Raw genomic sequence first — 24,998 nt, 5'->3', positions numbered from 1 at the left:
TGCTGTAGGAAACCCCGTGGATCAAATGCGTGCGCGCGGCTGGCAGGGTCGGGTTGACCGCGAGAAAGGGGCGTGAACGAGCGCCAGTTCGGTCATTCTCCGATGTGCAAACCCAAATAAACAAGAATCACATTTTCCGGAACACTTTTGTTCACATTTGGCATACTGTGACAATTTTAACTTTTTTTTTTAATACTGGGATTTGTGGAGCGGTAAGTGCTTCCAGGTTTTGTTGTTCTTGATCGGGAAGGATTAGCAAAATGGGCTGTTGAAATTGCGATACTGTAGCAACTAGCTAGAGCGATTAGGCCCCGGTGTTGGACACTAGTTAATCATAGGGGGAAAACATTTGAAATCAAATGGAATTTAATCCCTGCCTTTTGATCTCATTTTTAATTGCGTGTGTACTGGTATTAATGTAAGCGAATTGCCAATTATGCTCAGTCGAGGGGGGCGGGTCTGCTTGGCTTTGTGTACTACAGACGAGCCCACGTCTCAGACATACCAACCAGACATGCATCGTGCAACCCAGCTAGTAGTAACGTTAGCCAGATGTACCTCCCACATGCAAAATATATTTCAAACGACTAGCTTTGCTACTTGTCGCACTTTTCAGTTAAAAGCAACGTTACTGTAATATCGTGCTTGAATTTCATAGATTAATTGCTAACCATCTCGGTTAGCAATCTAGCACGTGAATGGTGTATTACCTCGTACTTGTAATATAGCGCGCGAAAAAGTATCCAGGTGGCTGTCTGGTCGACACTGGCACTCATTTTTGTGTGTGTGGTTTTACAGAATGCTACCGTTATTGACAAATCAATACAAAGGTACATGGGGGACACAAGTGTGTGTCTGTGTGTATATAAAGAGTATACAATGGACAGTTGGGCTAGGGGGTAAAATAACATCACATTACACTGGCACTTAACTCCTGCTTGGTTGGCTCCAATGATGTGTAAATCTGTATTGCGGATGCAATGTAATAGCCAATGAGAGGCTTTGAAGCCACCGGTTGCCATATTGGTACTTCTCAGCAGCAGACCACAGGAATGAATTGAATTCTACAGTATTTTAGTAAGACGTTACAAGGACAAAATTACATGTATTTAAGTATTTGTTAATCTCTTAAGGATCAATTTTCGCCTACAATTACATACCCAAATCTAACTGCCTGTAACTCAGGCCCTGAAGCAAGGATATGCATATTCTTGTAACCATTTGAAAGGAAACACTTTGAAGTTTGTGGAAATGTGAAAGGAATATAGGAGAATATAACACAATAGATCTGGTAAAATATAATGCAAAGAAAAAAACCTTTTATTTTTTGGTACCATCTCTGAAACGCAAGAGAAAAGCCATGTGTTATTCCAGCACAGCTGCAATTTAGATTTTGGCCACTAGATGGCAGCAGTGTATGTGTAAAGTTTTAGACTGATCCAATAAACCATCGCATATCTGTTCCAAATTTTGTTTCAAGACTGCCCAAATGTGCCTAATTTGTTTATTAATAACTTCCATGTTCAAAACTGTGCACTCTCAAACAATAGCATGGTATTCTTTCACTTTTATGGCTACTGTAAACTGGACAGTGCAGTTAGATTAACAAGAATTTAAGCTTTCTGCCAATATCAGATATGTCTGTCCTGGGAAATGTTCTTGTTACTACAGCCTCATGCTAATCGCATTAGCCTACGTTAGCTCAACTGTCCCGTGGACTGGACACCGATCCCGAAGAAGTTTTAAAGACATGCTCCGGAACTTTGGCGACTAAGTATTTTTTAATCCACCCGCTTTGGTCTGGATGTGTCAATGTGTAGTTCATGCGTGCATAATCTATGAGCAGAATTACTGTTTTACCTCAATAGCGGAGGTGTATAAAGATGGTGTTTCTCATGTACTTACCACAAATTCCTCGTTTTGCTAAATTAGCAGTATTGTATATAGCTCTCTCCGTTGTGCTTTTATTTGTATGGCCATTAGAGCATACATGATCTCAAATTTAGCTTCAAGACACCAGCAATTTGGAAAAACTAAAACGTAGATTGTGCTGATTTATTGGTACATTGAACCATATCGTGTCGCAGTAGTTTAAAAACTCAGTATATAGGGCTAAGACAATGGGCTTGTTTGACTGACTGATCTACAAAGAACCTTGAACCATAAATAACTACTCATTATTATTTGTAGGTCAGTCAATCACAATTTGCCCATGATACATTACAGTTTTGATCTTCTCGAACAAGGCCAATGACATCATATCTGAATTCTGCCATCTTTATGCATGTTCCCCATTAGCCACAAAATCTCTGCACCATTTCCCTACATTTCCCCCCACGTGTGCCAGCCCCCTAGCAATTCGAGTTCTAGCCAATGAGCTTCAGCCCCTCGCCATTTGAGTGACATCTAGCAAGATGCACATACATCAGAGCGAGAGAGAGAGCAATGACATGGTGCACATATTGCAGTGTACATATGTGATGTAGTACACAACTTTGGGGACCACTTTTGGCTCGTGAGTGCTACTTTCAGAACTACTGACTAAAAGTAACCTACATTAAATATATTTTTTTATTTGATATTTTTACTTTTTTTGTTTAGTTCACATAATATAATAAAAAAATATGTGTTAAGGTGTCTGTAATAGAATATACTTTGCAAAAATGACTGTAGACATTAATAAATGTCTTTATACCTTCCAAAATCTATTATTTAAAAATAATAATTTTTTATCATGGAGGAGTATGAAAATGGCTGCTTGGTGGCTTCAATACAGTGCCCCCTGTCAGACATCAGTGGTTGGCTCTATAACAATGCTCTGTAGATAGATAGCGAGCTAGCTAGCTAACTTACCAAGCTGAACTTTCCGTATTTCTATTATTCACATTTAAAAATGTATCCACTGAATTTCTGTCGACATAGGCTTGATAATTCTTTCCCTGCTGTGGAGGTTTATTGGACTCTTGCATGACGATGACATTAGCTAGCTAGCTAATGGTGGGTCAGGTGGCAATGGAAAATAAATAAGCCTATTGCATCACAGTTGCATTTTACCCAATACCTAACATGTTCATATCCATAATTGGGCAGTAAATAGTATTCTGCTCATTGTAGAGTAGCTAGTATTGTATTATTATGTCTTACATATTGTTTGTGAATGCGCAGCATAGGTGATGTATAGGCCTGCTTCTTCATGTGGTGTCTAGTCCCCTGCTATCTCTTTTGATTCACATCATTTGACCCAAAGGAGAATGGCAGCTGAAGTGAATGGCAGTTCAGCTCCAGTTAAGGAGGAAGACGAACCAATGGACATAACTGTAACACACACAGAGAACTACCAGACACTCATAGATGCAGGCCTTCCACAGAAAGTGGCGGAGAGCCTGGATAATATATTTCAGACTGGTAAGTGCAAAGGGCGAGGGTTGTTCACACTACTTCTTGATTGCATTGCATGATATTTCTTAAGACATCATAATGTATATTTCTGCAAGCTCAAGAAGACTATCAACCAAAGGATTCCACCGTGGTCGGTGGTATGATGTAAGTCACGTTGAGTGAAGGAGTCAGTGAGCGTTGTGCTCATAGCTGTGTAATGGTGACTTACAGAGAGAGCCCTCTCCCCCGGGCGTCATCATCATGTTTCAGTGACTCTCACCAGGAATGTATGACTTAGTTGTGACCCTATAAATAGAACGGAGTGGCTGCTGATCCGACTTTTCCTGAACCTTTCTTCCCGACAACTAAAGGTCAGAGAGGGCCTGCGCATGTACAGGATTCTCTATGTAGATTTTTTTTATGTTACCGCTGCCCCTTTCTCTCCCCATCGATGATCGGACATCTTTGCCTGGTGTAGTCTACAGACTTTGACATGTTGTACAATAGACATGATCAACTTATTGTACAGCAAACATTTTTGTCTGTTGTAACAGTAGGCTATTGCAAACATAAGCACAACACAAAATGGCAGTCTAAGTAACGATTTCATGTTCTTTTGTCAAGAGGCTGTACATGCAGCAATTTAGACAGCATATCAAACACGAGCAAGACACAGACACGCAGTCTAAATAGCGATTTAATGTTATTTTGTTCACCGTCACTGCAAACATTTGTAAAGCAGGGGGCAGTCAAAGTAGCAGTGTTCTTTTTTTAGCTTCTCAGGCTACAGTATGGAAGCATAACTATAAAGATGACATTATTAGAGATGTACACGTGTGACTAAAACGCAGATTGTTTTGCCCCAATGCATTGTGTAAACTGCGCCCCTGCTTGTGCTACGGCATTATCCTTAGTTTCAACAGACAGAGAAGGTTGTAGCCTACACCCTAAATTAGCCAACTTTCTTTTTTTTTTGGAATGTTCATTCAAATAGCCGCATGTTCAGAAATATGAGGCAGAGACGTAGCCTACATGATCATGTAGATCAAATTGGTTGAGGGTTCAGAAGAGGGTGGGTAAAGAGAGAAATGTGAAGGGGGAGGTTGAGCAGCAGCTATGTTAAAAAAAATGTGTCTGTAAAATAATACATGCGAAAGAACGTAAATTGGATCTTCAGCTCTCGGGGCAAAAAAAACAAGGGGGCAGGGTGGTTACCTATGGATCCGCAGACTCGGCCTAAATAACATTTTCTCTCTCTCTCTCTCTCTCTCTCTCTCTCTCTCTCTCTCTCTCTGTCTCTGTCTCTGTCTCTGTCTCTCTCTGTGTGTTGTGTGGGTGTGTGTGTGCATCCCAGGACTGGTGGCTTACGCTGACCTGGACGAGAGAGCCATCGACGCCCTGAGGGAGTTCAATGAAGAGGGAGCCCTGTCAGTGTTACAGCAGTTCAGGGAGAGTGACCTGTCACATGTGCAGGTGAGTGGTCCTGTCCACATCGTCCCTCAAGAGTAGTCATACAAAGACGCAACAAGGTATAAAAGTGATTTACACTAAACGCTATTGGTCCTCTCTCTCTCAGAACAAAAGTGCATTTCTCTGTGGTGTGATGAAGACATACAGACAGCGAGAAAAGCAAGGAAGTAAAGTTCAAGAATCCACAAAGGGTCCTGATGAGACTAAGATAAAGGTGAACAAATTGTTTCTTCTTTTCCCATTAAGTGCCATAAGCTTATGTTTTAACAATGATGGACATATGGACTAAAGGTCTCTGAGTGAATGTATCTGTCTTTGATACTGTCTAGGCTCTTCTGGAAAGAACAGGTTACACTTTGGACGTCACCACAGGACAGAGGAAGTATGGGGGGCCTCCACCTGACGAGGTGTACTCAGGGGCCCAGCCTGGAATCGGAACAGAGGCAAGAAGCACAACCTATTTTCTATTGCCTGTCAGTCTTCTCATGCAGGCTATTGGCTGTTAAGGAGGTGTCCTCCTCTCAATTTTGGGCTGTTGAAAAAAATATTCGCAACCTTATGGAAACGAATGCAATTTTATTACGGTTCAACATTTTTAAGGTGCAATAAGTCCGATTTTTGTCCACAAATATACGGAAATTAAAATCTGTTATATGTAAGTAATTAATGGTTAGTTAATGCCACAATGCAGTTAGAAACTTGCTAGCAAACATTGGTGCTATTGGAACAAAATAAATACCGCACTTTGAACCACAACATTTTTAGTATTAGGTAGACAACGGAAGGAAAGTCAACTTTAAAACTTGATGTAGTTTTATTGTGATTTGCAGCTGTTGTTGGTAAGTAATGACTACAATCTTCTGAAACATCTTACTCAGCCTTTAAAGTTATAATATTATCTAATATGCCTTTTTCACAAATCGACCTCTAAAGTTTCTAGAGTGCTCCATCTTGTCCAAGTCAAAAATGCATTGAATACAATCAAAGCTACACAGTATGCTTGTAATTTGCCAATTTGATCTTATCAATGCAGGTATTTGTTGGCAAGATCCCCAGAGACTTGTATGAGGATGAGCTGGTGCCTCTGTTTGAGAAAGCCGGGCCCATTTGGGACCTGCGTCTAATGATGGACCCCCTCCTTTCGGGTCAGAACAGAGGATATGCCTTCATCACCTTCTGCAATAAAGATGCTGCCCTAGAGGCCGTCAAGCTTGTAAGATTTCCCCTTTTAATCGCCACAAGTAAAGAGCATGACTTGGTAATTTATTGTGTTTGCTTTGCTAGCCATGAACGTTGTAGACAGGTTGGTCACTGTGTATCATCATGCCAGAGTTATCTATGAAGTGTAACTGCATGACTTATCTGTGTGGGGGTCAATTTTGAGAACACTTTTTGTTTATATTTTTGTTCTAGTGTGATAATTATGAAATCCGGTCGGGCAAATACCTGGGTGTCTGCATCTCTGTCGCAAACAATCGTCTGTTTGTTGGGTCAATTCCAAAGAACAAGACAAGAGAAAGCATATTGGAAGATTTCAGCAAAGTCACAGGTTAGAGAAAATCAGTACCATTGTTATGTCATCTTTTTTGGTGCCCTCAATCTAAACAAGGTTTTATATTTGAAACATCGGCTGACAAGTACAAGGAAATTGGAGATTCTTACATACTTTCATAGAGATTTTCAACAAGTTATTAAGTTATCTGATTCATGCTTGAATACCTGGGTACCCCACCTAGATATAAATATCTGCCATTCTTTCCCTATCTTCATACCGTATATTAGTTGGTGCAGCCCTGTGTGTTCTGACATTCATCCCAAATGATTTCATGAATCTATTCTTACCGGTGACCTCATTTCCTAGTCAATCATATTACACTCATATTATATAATCAGTGTAATGGAGGCTTTTCCTGTGATTCTTTTTGACCATGCACATATGTGTGCCTCCACCAGAGGGCCTCGTGGAGGTGATACTCTACCACCAGCCAGATGATAAAAAGAAGAACCGTGGCTTCTGCTTCTTAGAATACGAGGACCACAAAACTGCAGCCCAGGCCCGTCGCCGCCTCATGAGTGGCAAGGTGAAGGTGTGGGGGAACCCTGTTACTGTTGAGTGGGCAGATCCAGTAGACGAACCGGACCCAGAGATTATGGCAAAGGTAAGGTCCTGAAGATCCCCCCCCTCCGTCAAGCTAGTATCTGACTACAGACAAGGATGTTAAATCACAGATACTAGGGAGTAGAGGAAATACCCAGATATCTTTCATGTAGAAACATTACACTGAGAGAACTGGCCGTAATATGCCAGAGAACAACTTCTAAACTGTCTGAGTTGGTCTTCCACCAGGTAAAGGTGCTGTTTGTGAGGAACCTGGCCACACCAGTCACAGAGGAGCTCCTAGAGAAAACCTTCTCCCAGTTTGGGAAGTTGGAGCGGGTAAAGAAGCTGAAGGACTATGCCTTTGTACACTTTGAGGACAGAGATGCTGCCGTGAAGGTGAGTACTGGCATCTTCTACACCTCCTTGGAGTATGCATGCTATGTGTTTGCCTTGTGCTTGTAGAAAATCTCTGGGAAATTCACTTGGGGAAACCCATCACTATTTAGGCAATGCAACAAATGAATGGCAAAGAATTGGAAGGCGAGGAGATAGAGATTGTTCTGGCAAAGCCTCCGGACAGGAAGAGGAAAGAGCGGCAGGCCCAGAGACAGCCAACTAGGACCACAGGGTGAGTAGAGGTTGACCGCACCTAGCCACGCCCAGTCCGCTGGGAGTGGCTGGTATGACTGTATTATGATATTTTTTTCCTGTTCTATATATATGCCATTTGTCTTATTTCCTATGTCCCTGTTTGCTTTGTTGTTGTCACAGATATGATGATTACTACTATTATCCTGCTCCACGCATGCCGCCTCCCATGCGAGGCAGAGGCCGAGGTGGGAGAGGTGGCTATGCCTACCCTCCAGACTACTACGGTTACGAGGACTACTACGATGATTACTACGGTGGTGGTTACGACTACCATGACTACCGAGGTGGCTACGACGACCCTTACTATGGGGGATACGATGATGTCTACGTGCCGAGAGGAAGGGGGGGCAGGGTGAGTCGAGGTGCCCCCCCTCCCCCTAGAGGCCGAGGAGCACCACCCCCTCGCGGCAGAGGTGGCTACGTCCAAAGGGGGGCTCCTATGGGTGTACCGAGGGGAAGCCGTGGGAGCCGGGGAGGCCCGCCCCAGCAGAGGGGCCGCGGCATCAGAGGGGCCAGGGGAAACCGCGGGGACAACTTGGGCGGGAAGAGGAAGGCTGACGGTTACAACCAACCGGACTCCAAGCGCAGGCAGACCAACATCCAGAACTGGGGCTCCCAACCCATTGCCCAGCAACCCCTGCAACAAGGTGGCGACTACTCTGGTAACTATGGTTACAATAATGACAACCAGGAGTTTTACCAAGATTCTTATGGGCACCAATGGAAGTAGACAAAACATGAACGGATTGGGCTTTGACAGCAACCTTTGATTGGCTGTGTGTATATATCACCCTTCACATTCAAAAGAAATAGAAAAAAAATAAAAAAATGAATCAAAATGCATAAATAACATTAGAAATATGGATTTGTTGCACTATAGTACCAATATGGAGCAAAATATGAATGTACATACATAAGCTTGCTTAATAATTTGTGCTAATCCTTTTTTGCTTTGCTTGTGGCTACTTGGGACATTTTTTACCATTATTTTATTATTTTTAAAATTTAAGATTTTTTTGTTTAGCTTTTTTAAGCTGGCATTTACAGGAAAAATTGGACGATCATAAAAAAAAAAAGAAGAGAAAAATTCTTTGAGAAAGCATTTGCAATCATGAGAATCGTTCAGTGACTGGCCACCAACCCATTCCCAGACCCCTCTCCCCATTGGACATTTTCCCTCCCAGATTTCTGATAGGTAGGCATAGGACTTTGCTTGTACATAAAGGCTTTAAACTGAAAGCTTTATTTTCAGTTTTGTTGCAGAGGTGGGGAAAAAAGGAGAGGAAAATTGCACTTTTTCATGTACCGGAATAGTTACGTAAAAGTTGTATGTTAAGCATTCGTAGAAGTAGACAAACTGTGTTTTTCTAAACGTATTACTACAACTCTCTCAAATTTGCCCTTTTAGATAATGGGTCTGGCAAAACCTTAATCGCCAAGACAATTTGCTCTTTGATGTGTTTGTATTTATAAAAATGTTCTTGTTACATTTCAATAAAACTCAACCATACTTCATTCAATTATCAGCAATTTCAAATTCAGTTGTGTCAAGTCGTGTCATGATTAGACTAATTTTGACCTCCATGTTTGGCCTTGAATGTGAGTGATCTGAATTATTTTATGAAAGACACAAAGCAACTGCTTTTATTAAGATCATATAGTTATTTGACTGATGTTTTGCTACTCCAATTTGGGCATCTTTACACCAAATAGTGTAAAGTGACATCAAAACATTTACACCGAACACCTGGCAATTCACGCAAATGTGCTATTTCCTGGCCCCTCCATTTCCCGGCAATATAAATAGTACAGCATATTTTTCGGATAATTTTTTTATCCTTTTGATTTCTTATTTAGCTACTCTCCCATTTTATTACAACTTAACAGTTTTATTTTGTGTTTTGTTTGTTTAAGTTTCTCCTTTTATTCCGAATTACCCCAGGTGAAGACGCGAGAACGGCAGCGGTTGAGTGAGTGAGGAACACATCTATTCTCTGCTGTGTTCTTCCCCAAAGAAGGGTGAGCCTGGTTTACCTCTTCACCGCTAAACTGGCGCTACTCTCCTCTGCTGAGGGGCTCGGCCCACTTCACTTGTTTTGCTCAGTAAAATAATGCACCAGTTTTATTACATCAGCTAGTATCTGATGTTAAATCATGTTGAAAATGACTCAATTCGTTTTCTGGTAAACACCTCTAGTAAAACAAATTGTGGTAAGGTGAATGGGAAATTCTGCTTAATACTTAGAGGTTTATGCGTGAACACAGATAATGCAGTGGTGTGTTTACTGAGCAGAACATAGAAAATAGCTCTCTCCTCGTATGAGGACTACAGTCACAAAGCTTCCCCAAACTAGCGCTGCCTTTATTAGGCTACCTTGCCAGAGACCAAAGATATATTGTAGGTACAGGTTATGCAGATTAGGTGTCACCCTTTGTTGAAAGTTAAAAGTTCACTGCTGTCCTTAACAAAAACAAAAAGGGGGCAGATGAAAAAGGATCAGTCTGTGTGTATATGCTGTATTAGCATATCACTTGATTGTTGAAAGTCAAAAGTTCACTGCCATCCTGAACGAGAATCATAAAAGAGGGCAGATGAAAAAGACTATCCTGTGATTACGTGTAAGTGCTGCGTTAGCCATTTTTTTGTTTGAGTTCACCTGAAAAGAGTGAATTAAAGCCAACATTCAACTGTGTCCTGCACTTGGGACAATCCTGCTTTATTGACCTATCATGGCCACATGTTCCAAATGCTCATGTCTAAATTTGGCAAAACAAATCTGAAGATAGAGATAAATGTTTTTCTGCTCACCATTTGGAATCTCGAGGACTAATGCAATTGGAATCTTATGTCTGCTGAACGTCTCGTGGAAGGACCACACGATTGGCTAATCTGTTTGTACTGACAGATTGGATGCTGTTGCCCCATAATGGATCTTTGGAAGTACATATGAACTTTATGATCGCTGTTCATTGTCTCTACTCTGGCACCCTGTCTAGGGCTTATTCAGATATACATCTATACAAATTTGCCAAACTTAATCAGTTTAAGGGCACAGAAATGGTATGCCTTGGAGTTGAACCAACAACCCCCCTAAGTCATCTGTTTATACACTCACATTACTTCCCTCATCAGATAGCTGTTTTCTAACAGATTATTGGGCACAGAGTTCCATGCTGGTTTAGCTGGACGGAATAAAGCCGTTAGCCTGCTACTGTTGTATTATAGACAGAATACGTTTTGTTTAGAATAGGACCGCGTGTCTAGTGTTTATCATCATGTTGGAGGTTAGTGAATAGTGATATTTGATGTGTTAGGGTTTTCAATACAATGGCGTCTGGTATAAGTTTTTTTCTCCTAATACAGTTGATGGTCGACTTTTATAAGAGAGCCAACTATGATAATATAATCACATTCTGTTCATTATTAATATAGGCTTGAATGTTCAAAAATTAAATGTATTATATATTACATAATACATTTATTATAATTGATTATCCAGCTTACAGCGCTCCAGGCTGGATACTCACGTCCTCTCATTCACAGCTAGCAATCATGTTCAATCCTAATACATTTCAAAAGTAAAATGAAAAGTAGCTAAGTATCTGACCGTACCCAACCCAGAGTAAATCCTGTTGCTGTACCTATTGCTGTTTGATTCAACTGTGAGGCAATCTATTGGATATGCTTATTTATCTTTTCAATGGAGATCTCAGGCTGCTCTCAGTTCCTGAGTCATATCCTGGAGTGGGCTCGGAATTTTTACTTGGTGTTATTCCTGACATATCAGCCCTCCACCGTTCTGTATCGTATAGTTTTGACCCGTGCCCTAATGTGCATCTGTGCAAGTGCTATCTTATGCTAAAATAAATACATGATGGTCCCTGCACACATATGGCCCCAGGCATCTTTATGTGAAATTTGTATACCTATAGAGTACCAGTCAAAAGTTTGGACACACCCACTCATTCAAGGGTTTTGCATTATTTGTACTTTTTTCTACATTGTAGAATAATAGTGAAGTCATCGACACTATGAAATAACACATGGAATCCTGTAGTAACCAAAGAAGTGTTAAACAAATCAAAATATATTTTATATTTGAGAGTCTTCAAAGTAGCCACCCTTTGCCTTGATGACAGCTTTGCACACTCTTGGCATTCTCTCAACCAGCTTCATGAGGTCACCTGGAATGCATTTAAATTAACAAGTGTGCCTTGTTAAAAGTTAATTTGTGGAATTTTTCATTCTTAATGCATTTGAGCCAATTAGTTTTGTTGTGACATGGTATACAAAAGATAGCCCTATTTAGTCAAAGACCAAGTCCATATTATGGCAAGGACAGCTCAAATAAGTAAAGAGAAATGACAGTCCATCATTACTTTAAGACATGAAGGTCAGTCATTGCGGAAAATTTCAAGAACTTTGAAAGTTTCTTCAAGTTTTTTCAAAAACTATCAAGTGCTATGATGAAACTGACTCTCGTGAGGACCCCAGGAAGAAAGGAAGACCCAGATTTACCTCTGCTGCATAGGACAAGTTCATTAGAGTTACCAGCCTCAGAAATTGCAGCCCAAATAAATGATTCACAGAGTTCAAGTAGCAGACACATCTCAACATCAACTGTTCAGAGGAGACTGCGTGAATCAGGCCTTCATGGTCAAATTGCTGCAAAGAAACCATTAATAAAGGACACCAATAAGAACAAGAGACTTGCTTGGACCAAGAAACATGAGCAATGGACATTAGACTGGTGGAAATCTGTCCTTTGGTCTGATGAGTCCAAATTTGAGATTTTTGGTTCCAATGATCTCTGCATGTGTGGTTCCCACCGTGAAGCATGGATGAGTAGGTGTGATGGTGTGGAGGTGCTTTGCTGGTGACACTGTCAGTGATTTATTTAGTATTCAAGGCACACTAACCAGCATGGCTACCACAGCATTCTGCAGCGATACGCCATCCCATCTGGTTTGGGTTTAGTGGGACTATCATTTGTTTTCCAACAGGAAATGACCCAACACACCTCCAGGCTGTGTAAGGGCTATTTGAGCAAGAAGGAGAGAGATGGAGTGCTGCATCAGATGACCTGGCCTCCACAATCACCTGACCTCAACCCAATTGAGATGGTTTGGGATGAGTTGGACCGCAGAGTGAAGGAAAAGCACCTGGAAAAGCAGCCAACAAGTGCTCAGCATATGTGAGAACTCCTTCAAGACTGTTGGAAAAGCATTCTTCTTGAAGCTGGTTGAGAGAATGCCAAGAGTGTGCAAAGCTGTCATCAAGACTACTTTGAAGAATCAAAAATATATTTGTTTAACACATTTTTGCTTACTACAATGATTCAATATGTGTTATTTCATCGTTTTGATGTCTTCACTATTATTCTACAATGTAGAAAATGTAAAAAAATTAAGAAAAAAACGTTGAATGAGTAGGTGTGTCCAAACTTTTGACTGGTACTGTATATTGTTCCACATGTATTTTGCCCTGTTATCTCTTGTATGTTACAAACACTTTTAATGCCATGGAACTGCAATGTAAGATTTTGAGAGTTGTCTTGTTGATGCTGTATATGACTATGAAGTGGAAGTCCTATGTAAATTCATCAAACTTTGGCTCACACAAGCACCCTTATCTCTGAATAAGGATCTGAATGTTGCTAATTTGCTTCAAATTAATTGATAAACACTGGATAACATCATGTACAGAATATATATTTTATGCTCAATTTGCAATGCAATGCAATTTTGCAATTAGAACCAAATGATCACTCAACCAGAAGCCAAATACAATCGATTATTACCATGCTACAAAAGATTCAACAACCAAATGGTGCCAAAGCACTAGCTACACCTAACTTTAGAAATTCACGACCAAACCGTTTTAATTCTCAACCCTGTGGTTCCAAAAAACAAAAAGGAATCAAGAAAAGAATCTGATTAATTTCAGATGACTTCCAGGAGGAGTGATGTAGGTACTTCTCTATCGTATTTTAACTCCTTGCTTTTGTCACCTGGCTTATCTATCAGGGTGCGTGTCCGAGGTGGCCCCGACCCAGTCTTGTCACGATGTGGACTTGCTAGGTGGGGCTCCCAGACAGAGGCAGCTGTAAGGACTACGGGGTAAGTTTAGGATGTTTTCTTCCCAAACCATTGTTCTCTTTCACTGTCTTTCTCTCCCTCTGATTCAGGTCTCACCAAATCCCTGTGGGGATTAAGATGTGGAAAGCAAACGTCAGTGTCTGGGTGAGTTTAGGTAGAGAGAAAAGCACTGTATCCCTCAATACACAGTTAGAGAAGTTAACTTTGGAGTTGGAAGAAACTTTGAGTTACTTGGAGAAAGAATACAGTATACGATTCAGAATACCAAAAATTGTTAATTCTGTTCATTATCAAAAGCCTTAGTTTACAGAAACTTACTCTAAACACTACTTTTATCAAATGTAATGTGTCGTAAGGATTAGCAAAAATAGCTGCCTGTGGCAATTGCCTTTTAGAGGTGAAAACAAGAGCTCTGTCTCTAGTCTAAACCACTACAGACCCCATTATAAATTCTTTGGGTTCGAGCCTGAAGCTCTTTGAGCTTACTCCAATTGCATATCAGCTCCCAGTGTTGGAGTTATTTCTCTCTGGAATTACATTTATTGCTCTATGATTCTCTGGAATTCAATTTGTTGCTCTTAACACGACTCAGGATAGTCCCAGATGCAGACACAGGAGGCAGACAGTTCAAATCTCAGATGTTTATTACAAAACGGGGCAGGCAAACGGAAGGTCCAGGGCAGGCAGAGGTCAGTAATCCAGGGCAGCTTCAATTAGGGACAGAATGGCAGGCAGGCAGGATCAGGGTCAGGGCAGGCAGAATGGTCAGAACCAGGAGGACTAGAAAACAGAAACTAGAGATATGGGAAACATGCTGGTAAGACTTGACAAGAGGAACTGGCAACAGACCAACAGTGGACGCAAATATAAGTACACAGGGGATAATGGGGGAAAATGGGATACAATTGATGGGGGGGTGGAGACAAGCACAAGACAGGTGAAACAGATCAGGGAGTGACAGCTCTATGATTCTCTGGAATTCAATTTGTTGCTCTATGTTTTGTAAAAAAAATCCGCGTCAATGCCCAGTAGCTAATTGAATATTTATTAATATAACTTCACTTTTCCACTTATGGAGTTGAGAAAACAAATCTGAATTTTGCTGTCATAGCAAATTCATAGCTCCATTTATATCATAGTAGCTGTAGGCACTAAAATGTTTCACATTCAAAAGACTACCCAGTGGGCAAAACTTGGTTGAAAAGACGTCTTCTGTTCACAAACTGGTTGAAATGGACGTTGTTTTTTGTACATCTTTTTACTGACCAGAATATGACATATTTTTTCTGACCACCATACGACCAGTTGGCCATAATTGTTACCATAATTGTTAACTCTGACCACTATGTTATGTGGTCATAGTTAAGACCTCATCATAACCTGATAATGCCCACCTGCTGCAAAAAGTATTGCAGAGGATAAAGTTGGAAATTGAATACATTGTTCGTTACCTTTCTATTTGTTTCCATAGGCACCAATGAAAGTTGAAATCTGCAACATATTCTTAACATTTATTTAACTAGGCAAGTCAGTTAAGAACAAATTCTTATTTACAATGACGGCCTACAGTGGGTTAACTACCTTGTTCAGGGGCAGAAAGACAAATTTTTACCTTGTAACCGCTAGGCTACCTGCCGCCCCTATTAGATCAAGCAATGGCAAAAACAAATCTACATCACAATTTTTTGCACATCTGCATACAGTAATTGTTTCAAGATTCACCCACAGACATTACATGCATAGTATTAATGATGAATGGTGTGATGGGGTAGATCCTCATCAAGGATCTCTGAGCACAGAAGGCGAACTGGAGCGGGGTGGCCTTCTTCAAGAGTGGTGTGATGAGTCAGATCTGTTGTGAAGAGAATCAGCTTTATTACGGCGGTCAGGGGTGTATATTAGGACTTTCCAGAGGGCCCGCAACACATCAACCTCTTGAGTTTTCTGGCTTTTCATGACACTTACTGTAAGCATAAAAAGAGAAGAAAATAAATTACCTATTGGCATAATGTAGACATGCAAGACACCACAGAACAGTAACGCACAGTAAAATGCTGTATATTTAACAGAATCTACAAAAAATGTCTCATTGTCTATGTTAAATGTCTCAACTCACATGTAACTTAGCAACTACACTGGTGTGCACATGAGTGGTAGCAAAGGCATTTGCTCCTCTGTCCACATTGAAGATCAGATTACAGTCTTAGAAAAAAGGCTTCCAAAAGGGTTGTTTGGCTGTCTCCATTGGATAAGCCTTTTTGTTTCCAGGTAAGGGTTCTACCTAGAACCAAAAGGGTTCTACCTGGAACCAAAAAGGGATTCTTTAAAGGGTTCTACTATAGGGACTACCGAAGAACCATTTTTTGATGTAATTATTTTCTTAGCGTGTATCATAGTCAATGGCTATAGATTTAAGGAGGGGTGGTTCACTCTCCTTTTCTTGGGATGTGGCAGAATAGGTCCCTGGTAACTGAGTGGGTGGCTAACCACTGCAGTAGTGGCCATGCATAAGGTCATTGACATGATTCAGGAACTGTAAAGACATAGATGAACCATTAACCATGATTAACCATTACCAAAGGTATTTACTAAGTTACCTGCCAAATAAAAACTTCAAATGGCCCTACTCCTGAAAAAGTTAATCAGGCTGCGATGTTCTTTACAAGCTCCCGAAGGCCAGAGTCTTCACGCTCGTGGACACCACAGATGCCTTCCTGCAGTGCAAGCTCGACAAGCCCAGCAGCTACATGATGTAACGTCCGTCGTTAGAGTGAGACCAAGGCGCAGCGTGGGTTGGGTTCATCATATTTTAATAATATAAACGGTGAACCAGCAAAAACAATAAACAAGAAGCAACACAACGAACGAACAGTTTCGCAGGCTACTAACAGCAATGAAAAATCTACTTCCCACAAAAGACAGGTGGAAAAAGGGCTACCTAAGTATGGCTCCCAATTAGCGACAACGAAGTACAGCTGTCCCTGATTGAGAGCCATACCAGGTCAAAATATAGAAATACAAAACATAGATAGGGAACATAGAATGAACATAGAAATATAAAATATAGAACATACATCAAAACACACAAAACAAACACCCCCTGCCACGCCCTGACCAAACTACTATAACAAATAACCCCTTTTACTGGTCAGGACGTGACAGTACCCCCCCCCCCAAAGGTGCAGTCCCCGAATGCACCTGAAACAAAAACTCACAAAATAATAACCCCAAACTAAAGGGAGGGAAGGGAGGGTGGCCACCGTCAACGACAGTTCTTGTGCTACACCCCCCCCTTTCCAATCCTTCCCCCTACGGTGGTGGCTCAGGAGCGGGACGCAGATCCCGCTCCACCACTGGCTCACCACACTGGTGGCGCCTTTAGAGCGGGGTCCCTCGACGCCGGACTGGCGGGTGACTCTGGCAGCGCAGGACTGGTGGGCGACTCTGGCTGCGCCGGACTGGCGGGCGGCTCTGGCTGCGCCGGACTGGCGGGCGGCTCTGGCTGCGCCGGACTGGCGGGCGGCTCTGGCGGCTCTGGGCGCAGGCACAGGATTCACCAGGCTGGAGAGACATGCAGGAGGCCTAGCTCTGGGAGCAGCCACAGGACTCACCAGGCTGGGGAGACATGCAGGAGGCCTGGCTCTGGGAGCAGGCACAGGATTCACCAGGCTGGAGAGACATGCAGGAGGCCTGGCTCTGGGAGCAGGCACAGAACTCACCAGGCTGGGGAGACATGCAGGAGGCCTGGCTCTGGGAGCAGGCACAGGATAGACTGGGTCTCGAAGACATACTGGAGGTCTGGAGCGCACAGCCTGCACAACCCGTCCTGGCTGGGTTGTAACTGTAGCCCTGCACGGGCGGAGTGCTGGCACAGGGCGAACTGGGCTGTGCAGAGGACTGATTGCTGCCGTGCGTAGAGCAGGCGCAGGGTAGCCTGGGCCTAGGAGACGCACTGGTGGCCAGATGTGCTGCGCAGGCATACTCCTTCCTGGCTGGATGCCCACTCTAGCACGGCACTTGCGGGGGGCTGGGATGTAGCGCACCGGGCTATGAGCACACACTGGAGACACCGTGCCCTCCGCATAACACGGTGTCTGACCAGTACAACGCATGCCACGGTAAGCACGGGGAGCTGGCTCAGGTCTCCAACCTGACTCTGCCACACTCCCCATGTGCCCCCCCTCCCATTTTTTTTTGGGGGGGCTGCCTCTCGGGCTTCCTTGCCAGCCGTGTTCCCTCATACCGTTGCCGTTGGTCCTTTTCTCCTGCTGCCTCCGCTCTTCTGAGTGCCTCCACCTGTTCCCATGGGAGGCGATCCCTTCCGGCCAGGATCTCTTCCCAAGTGTAGGATCCCTTGCCGTCCAGGATGGCCTCCCATGTCCAGTCCTCCTTTCCACGCTGCTTGGTCCGCTTGTGGTGGGAAGTTCTGTAACGTCCGTCGTTAGAGTGAGACCAAGGCGCAGCGTGGGTTGGGTTCATCATATTTTAATAATATAAACGGTGAACTAGCAAAAACAATAAACAAGAAGCAACACAACGAACGAACAGTTTCACAGGCTACTAACAGCAATGAAAAATCAACTTCCCACAAAAGACAGGTGGAAAAAGGGCTACCTAAGTATGGCTCCCAATCAGCAACAACGAAGTACAGCTGTCCCTGATTGAGAGCCATACCAGGCCAAAACACAGAAATACAAAACATAGATAGGGAACATACATCAAATATAGAACATACATCAAAACCACAAAACACACAAAACAAACACGCCTTGCCACGCCCTGACCAAACTACTATAACAAATAACCCCTTTTACTGGTCAGGATGTGACACATGACCACCTTTTGGACACCCTGGGGCAGGAAGAGGTGGTTGAAGCTCCCGTTTGGGGTCTCTGTGGCTCCAGAGGTTTATCAGCGGAAACAGCACGAGCTGTTGGTGGGACTCAGTGGCATGGAACCCATAGCAGATGACATCCTCTTAGTGAGCTATGGGGACAGTGATGAGGAGGTAGAATGTGACCATGACGCCAAGCTGCTGGCCCTGATGGACAGATGCAGACAGGTCAAAGCTAAGGCTAAGCATAAAAAAGCTTCAGTTTAAAGTGCCAGAGGTCCGCTTTCATGGGCACATCTTGTCCTCCACCGGATTGAAGGTGGATCCTGAGAAAGTGAAGGCTGTCTCTGCTGAATGCCCTGAAATGACTGCAGAGCATGCTACTGGCCCTACAAAACTACAACCTCAAGGTGGTGATTAAGCCAGGGCCAGCGATGTATGTGAGTGACACGCTCAGCAGGGCTACTGCATCAGGCACACACACACACGCATGAACAACATGCAGTGTGCAGCTTACAAACAGCAAGTGGATGTTGAACACATCAACCAGGCTGACTACCTCAATGTTATGGACCAGCACCTTATACAAATCAGACAGCACACAGACAGGGACGAGCAACTCCAGGCATTGAGGTCTGTGATTCTGATGGGCTGGCCCGACTGCAAGGAAGAAACTGCTTTAGCCATCAGAGAATATTGGCCAGTCAAAGAGGAGATGCCAATGCGCCCCAGGCAGATAGTATGTCTAGATCTCTTCCAGCACAGTGCAAAGTCTTTCTGCTGGTAGTCGATCATTACTCAGACTTCTGGGAGATTGACCTCCTCCCCGACCTCACAGCAGAGACAGCGATCAAACGCTGCAAGGCTCAGTTTGCCCGCTATGGCCAGCCAGATAGGGTCATTTCAGATAATGGACCCCAATTCACTGGATTTGAGTTCCGAAAATTTGCTGCAGAATGGGAATTCGAGCACATCACCTCATCACCTCGACACCCAAAACCTAATGGGAAGGCAGAGTCTGCAGTCAAAATCACAAAGAACCTCTGCAAAAAATCTCTGCGAGAGGGCAAAGATGCCTGGAAAGCAATCCTGCAGTGGTGCAATACCCCGACAGAAGGCATGGATAGCAGCCCGGCCCAGCGCCTCATGGCACGGCGCTTAAAAGCAGCTCTGCCAGTAGCCAGCACTCTCCTGGAGCCATGTGTGGTGACAGACAGATGTGCTGGTGAAGCTACTTCACAGAAGACAGGTCTCCAAGTTCATCTATGACAAATCAGCAAAAGACTTACCTGAGCTCAGGGTGGGCGAAACAGTGCGAATGAAGCCACGACACCCAAAACCTAATGGGAAGGCGGAGTCGGCAGTCAAAATCGCAAAGAACCTCTGCAAAAAGACCGGACGGGCCTCTGGAGACTCGGATCCTGTGTACAGAAAGTGGCACCATACTCCTACTTGGTTGAAGTGAATGGATCACTGTACCATCGTAACAGGGTTGACCTTCGGATTGCTGAGCCAGCACCTATTCAGAACCCTGAAGGTCATAGGGGTCGTATGACAAAGACGGAACCCCAGCAAGTCACATGGGGCCTGAGGCACTGGGTGAAGAGCCAGGTGATCACAGGTCGGCAGCGCCCTCGCCCATGAATACTCCCCGTATACAGTCAGGTGACACGCCTGTGCAGGAACCCGCAGACAAGCCCCCTGTCTTTTCACGCTGCGGGCGTCTGCCCCAGCGACCAAAAATACTTAATCTGTAGGTTTCCCATTAGGGATTGTGGACAGACGGTGATAAAAGGGAAGAGAATCAAAATCTGTTAAGTTGTTACCTGAAGAAAATAATTCAGAAAAAAAACAACTAAATTGTTCATGTTGGAAATTATTACTATGTTTGTTTTGTTAAGGAATTGACAGCTGCTCTCCTATTTTATAAAAGGGAAGATGGTATGGGTCTGAAATGGCACGGTGATGCCATCTGTTGGTAAATGTTAATTACTGCAACTCCAGTGTTTTTACCGGTGTGCTTGAGATACCCGGATGTATTGCAATGTACTGAACAAGACTGGTTACTCGCATCAATGCGGAGACTAGAGTAATATGATTCTACTGGAATCGGGAAGTGCTCGGCCCGCATGAAGCTCCCTGAGTCCGAGTCCATGTCTAGTCCCCTAAGTGTCAAACGGAATAGGCCCGAGCCCAGTGTGTTGACTGGGTACAGTATGCCATGAGACCCTAACCCAATTTGGTGCACTCTGCCAGCTATTGTTTGCCAACTGTGTTAAGCTGAGTCATGCAAAACCTGCTGAAAAATAACATTTTAATAATTGTAAAGGTTCTAGTGTCATATCCAATGGGTGCATGGCAGAGTTTCCTTTAAGAAAATGTGGCACTGGACATTTGACCGGCAGCATTTTAATTTACCGGACCTATATGCATTGGGTGCGTAACCTGATTACTCGCATCACCCACGGTGCTCAGAATTACAGAAATCACATTTTGATTATGGTAATTAATATCAACAGAACATGCAACGATGTGCGGTCCTTCTTACCGAATTCTGATGCATACTTTGAAGATGTTAGAATAACTGTCCACATTGACTTTTCCTCAGCCAACAAGATGAGTAATGACCAGCAAAATCACTAGCCTATATTAATATACTATCCCCATAGTAGAAAAGTTTACCTATTTTATTGATTAGTTTGTTGAGAAAGAAATAGCCTATTCCAAACAGACTCTAGGACAGTTGTGAGACGATAGATCCCAAATTTATACAACCAGTAGGCCTAGGCAAAAAATAAATAAATAAACGTTAAAAAGCAATGAGTCTGGTGCACCAGATCAGAAAGTTTAGCTTAAAATATTGATAAACTAATTATTTCTTCACATTATAAGCACAGCAATGTGCACAAGGCAGTAGGCTACGCACAAATGTTCGTTTCATAATGCAATTTAATGGAAAACAACATTGTCAAATTGCACCACACATGCGAGCGGTTTCATGTGGCAGGGATGAAAATATCTGTTAAAAATTTAGAAAGCGGGGAGATCTAATATGCAACAAGTAGCATGGGTTGCTAATATGATTAGATTGTGCCTTTGACTACTGGACAAAGAAGTTAAGTTTATATAAAATAATTGCCTCCATGGATATGGTCAGATTTTGGCTAGGCAACTTAGAAGCAAGGTAAGATATGCCTCATAATATGCAGTAAAACGTTCAGGTTTCGAACAATTAAGTATATGTTTTCAAAATACATACTGCCTCCAGCTCATTGCAAAGTGGTGTGTGACACGTTGATGAAGTCGGCCTTCAGTATGCATTTGCTGTTTGAGATGCTGTAGCAGCAGCTCTCGCGCTGTCTGACAGATTTTCCGTTCGAAGGCTCTGTATCTGTATGCTTTACTCATGTGATAAATAAGATACATAACGAATATACTGTACACACGCGCCAATTTAATTAGCAAAAAAATATGCTAATTAACTTATAGACTGATAAGCATAACCTGTCAAATGTATTTCCATTGACTGGTATTTCCATTAATGAATAGGCTAAAAAGCATTATTTTGCAATGGAATTTTTTTCTTCTGGACAATTGGTCGGCGCCAATTGTATTTATCGGCTTTTTCATTTTTTATCGGCCAAAAGCGGGCTATTACCGGCTAAAGGAAGCCCTGGTGCATGGCCCACAAACACTATGCACATGTTTATATAGATTGGTGTCTATTAATTGAGTAGCATTTAGGTAACTGGTCAGTAATTCCATCAGATTTTAACCATAATCTGGTTGCGATCTGGTTATAAGACATCCCGACCAGATTTCAACCAGAAAATATACACTACCGTTCAAATGTTTGGGGTCATTTAGAAATGTCCTTGTTTTTGAAAGAAAATCACTTTTTTTTGGTCCATTAAAATAACATCAAATTGATCAGAAATACAGTGTAGACATTGTTAATGTTGTAAATGACTATTGTAGCTGGAAACGGCAGATTTTTTTATGGAATATCTACATAGGCGTACAGAGGCCCATTATCAGCAACCATCACTCCTGTGTTTCAATGGCACCTTGTGTTAGCTGATCCAAGTTTATCATTTTAAAAGGCTAATTGATCATTAGAAAACCCTTTTGCAATTGTTAGCACAGCTGAAAACTGTAGTTCTGATTAAAGAAGCAATAAAACTGGCCTTTAGACTAGTTCAGTATCTGGAGCATCAGCATTTGTGGGTTCGATTACAGGCTCAAAATGTCCAGAAACAAAGCACTTTCTTCTGAAACTCGTCAGTCTAGTCTTGTTCTGAGAAATGAAGGCTATTCCATGCGGGAAATTGCCAAGAAACTGAAGATCTCGTACAGCGCTGTGTACTACTCCCTTCACAGAACAGCGCAAACTGGCTCTAACCCGAATAGAAAGAGGAGTGGGAGGCCCCGGTGCACAACTGAGCAAGAGGACAAGTACATTAGAGTGTAGTTTGAGAAACAGACGCCTCACAAGTCCTCAACTGGCAGCTTCATTAAATAGTACCCACAAAACACCAGTCTCAATGTCAACAGTGAAGAGGCGACTATGGTATGCTGGCCTTCTCGACATAGTTGCAAAGAAAAAGCCATATCTCAGACTGGACAATAAAAAGAAAAGATTAAGATGGGCAAAAGAACACAGACACTGGACAGAGGAACTCTGCCTAGAAGGCCAGCATCCCGGAGTCGCCTCTTCACTGTTGACGTTGAGACTGGTGTTTTGCGGGTACTATTTAATGAAGCTGCCATCTGAGGACTTGTGAGGCATCTGTTTCCAGCTACAATAATCATTTACAACATTAACACTGTCTACACTGTATTTCTGATCAGTTTGATGTTATTTTAATTGACAATGTTGTTTTTGTTATTTTTTCAAAAGAAGGACCTTTCTAAGTGACCCCAAACTTTTGAACGGTGGTATATCTTTATCAGGTCTTAGGCCTATTGTGTAAATTAGTTTTTGCCACGTTTATACTATTATAGTCACCTTAATGCATGCTTTTAAATTATATTTCGTGAGCTAAACATATATATATGTCACTGGCCAATACATAGCATCAACAATCTAGGGTTTATATAAATCATTGGTTACAATCCCCCTAAACCTGGGCAAGATCCAGACTAAAATATGCAACAAAAATAATGTTTTGATGAAGGCAAATAGCGTATTCATTAGTCTACTACTTTGTTTAATGTTTAACAGAAGCCTGCCCATCATATCAAGTTTAAGCTCACAAATCAAACACAGAGGATGTAATGGTTAAAAAGGAAAGAATTTCAGCTTTCTAATGCTCTGTCTCAAATATGTCTCAAATACCAATATTAAGTAAATTACACCCTGTTAAAAGGGAGTAAACGGTGAATAGTTGCAGGCCTATTGATGAGAAAGCTACCTGTTTCGGTAGCACGAGTCATGGCTCAACTCAAATGGCATTTGCAGTCCTTCATTCAGCAAATTAGGTAGGCTACCTTGCAACTCAAGTAGGCTTAAGTGTTTTTCCGTTAAGACGAGAAGATAGGCCTAAACATTTTAATTGGTTGTCCAGTGTGCTACTGGCTCAAGTATGCTACTGGCTCGAGTATGCTTGCTAGCGAGTGTGTTTACAGTTGAATTAATTTGTCATGAGTAAAAGGCTTGTGGGAAAAATTAACTCCCTCGCATAGTTTTACCATTTTTACCATGGCTATACATGCATGGCACTTGTGCATGAAGATCAGATTATTATATTTGAGACATTATCAGCTTTAATTACTTAAATTTCATTTCAATTATGACTTGCATGGTTTGCATGAATCCAATTGCATTAGTAAAAGCTCTTTAAATGTAGATTAGGAATGTAGGTCAGAACTGCTGGAAGCAGATCCAGAACAGCAACAGAAGCTTTAAAGCCAGTTTTAGACCACATAGACTGGTCCACATTTTATCCTGGATAATGCCATGTTCAATTCATCTCAAATCAAATCAAAGTTTATTGGTTGCGTACACAGATTTGCAGATGTTATCGCAGGTGCAGAGAAATGCTTGTGTTTCTATCTCCTACAGTGCAGTAATACCTAGCAATACAAAAACAACAACGATACACACATAAAAAAGTATCAGAAGGAGCAATGTCAGAGATCCTAATATAAATACAGCTCTGGAAAAAATCGAGACCACTGCAAAATTATCAGTTTCTCTGGAAAAAACTATCCTCAGAGTTGGGGAACATTGTCAGAGCAGAAGGAAGCAAGTTTTCTTCCAGGACAACCTTGTACGTGGCTTGATTCATGCGTCCTTCACAAAGACAAATCTGTCCGATTCCAGCCTTGCTGAAGCACCCACAGGTCATCACCGATCCAGTGTCTCGCACCCTTCACAGTGGGTGCGAGACACTGTGGCTTGTAGGCCTCTCCAGGTCTCGCACTCACTGTTAAATTTGGTGGAGGATCCAGCAGGATAATGCT

General features: G+C 42.4%; 1 protein-coding gene across 2 annotated transcripts; it reads left to right on the top strand.

Annotated features, from left to right (window-relative positions):
* The first annotated feature begins 39 nt into the window (after positions 1-39).
* On the top strand, positions 40-9,605 carry LOC106562977 (heterogeneous nuclear ribonucleoprotein R). 2 transcript variants are annotated; one of them, XM_045714406.1, is made up of 12 exons: positions 40-212; positions 3,248-3,405; positions 4,733-4,851; positions 4,955-5,062; positions 5,178-5,291; positions 5,882-6,061; positions 6,262-6,397; positions 6,802-7,007; positions 7,196-7,345; positions 7,456-7,577; positions 7,721-8,262; positions 9,543-9,605. In XM_045714406.1, exons 2-12 carry the CDS (start codon positions 3,252-3,254, stop codon positions 9,572-9,574), a joined length of 1,863 nt encoding a protein of 620 aa, XP_045570362.1. In that variant the 5' UTR covers positions 40-212; positions 3,248-3,251; the 3' UTR covers positions 9,575-9,605. The 2 variants fall into 2 exon arrangements, with proteins under 2 accessions (XP_045570362.1, XP_013983651.1); XM_014128176.2 differs by lacking the exon at positions 9,543-9,605 and having other exon boundaries at positions 7,721-9,120.
* The last annotated feature ends 15,393 nt before the right edge of the window (positions 9,606-24,998 follow it).

Source organism: Salmo salar, chromosome ssa01, assembly GCF_905237065.1.
Source record: "Salmo salar chromosome ssa01, Ssal_v3.1, whole genome shotgun sequence".
NCBI lineage: Eukaryota > Metazoa > Chordata > Actinopteri > Salmoniformes > Salmonidae > Salmo > Salmo salar.
The sequence above is the reverse complement of the archived record's forward strand: the minus strand, read 5'-3'. Positions and strand labels throughout refer to the sequence as shown.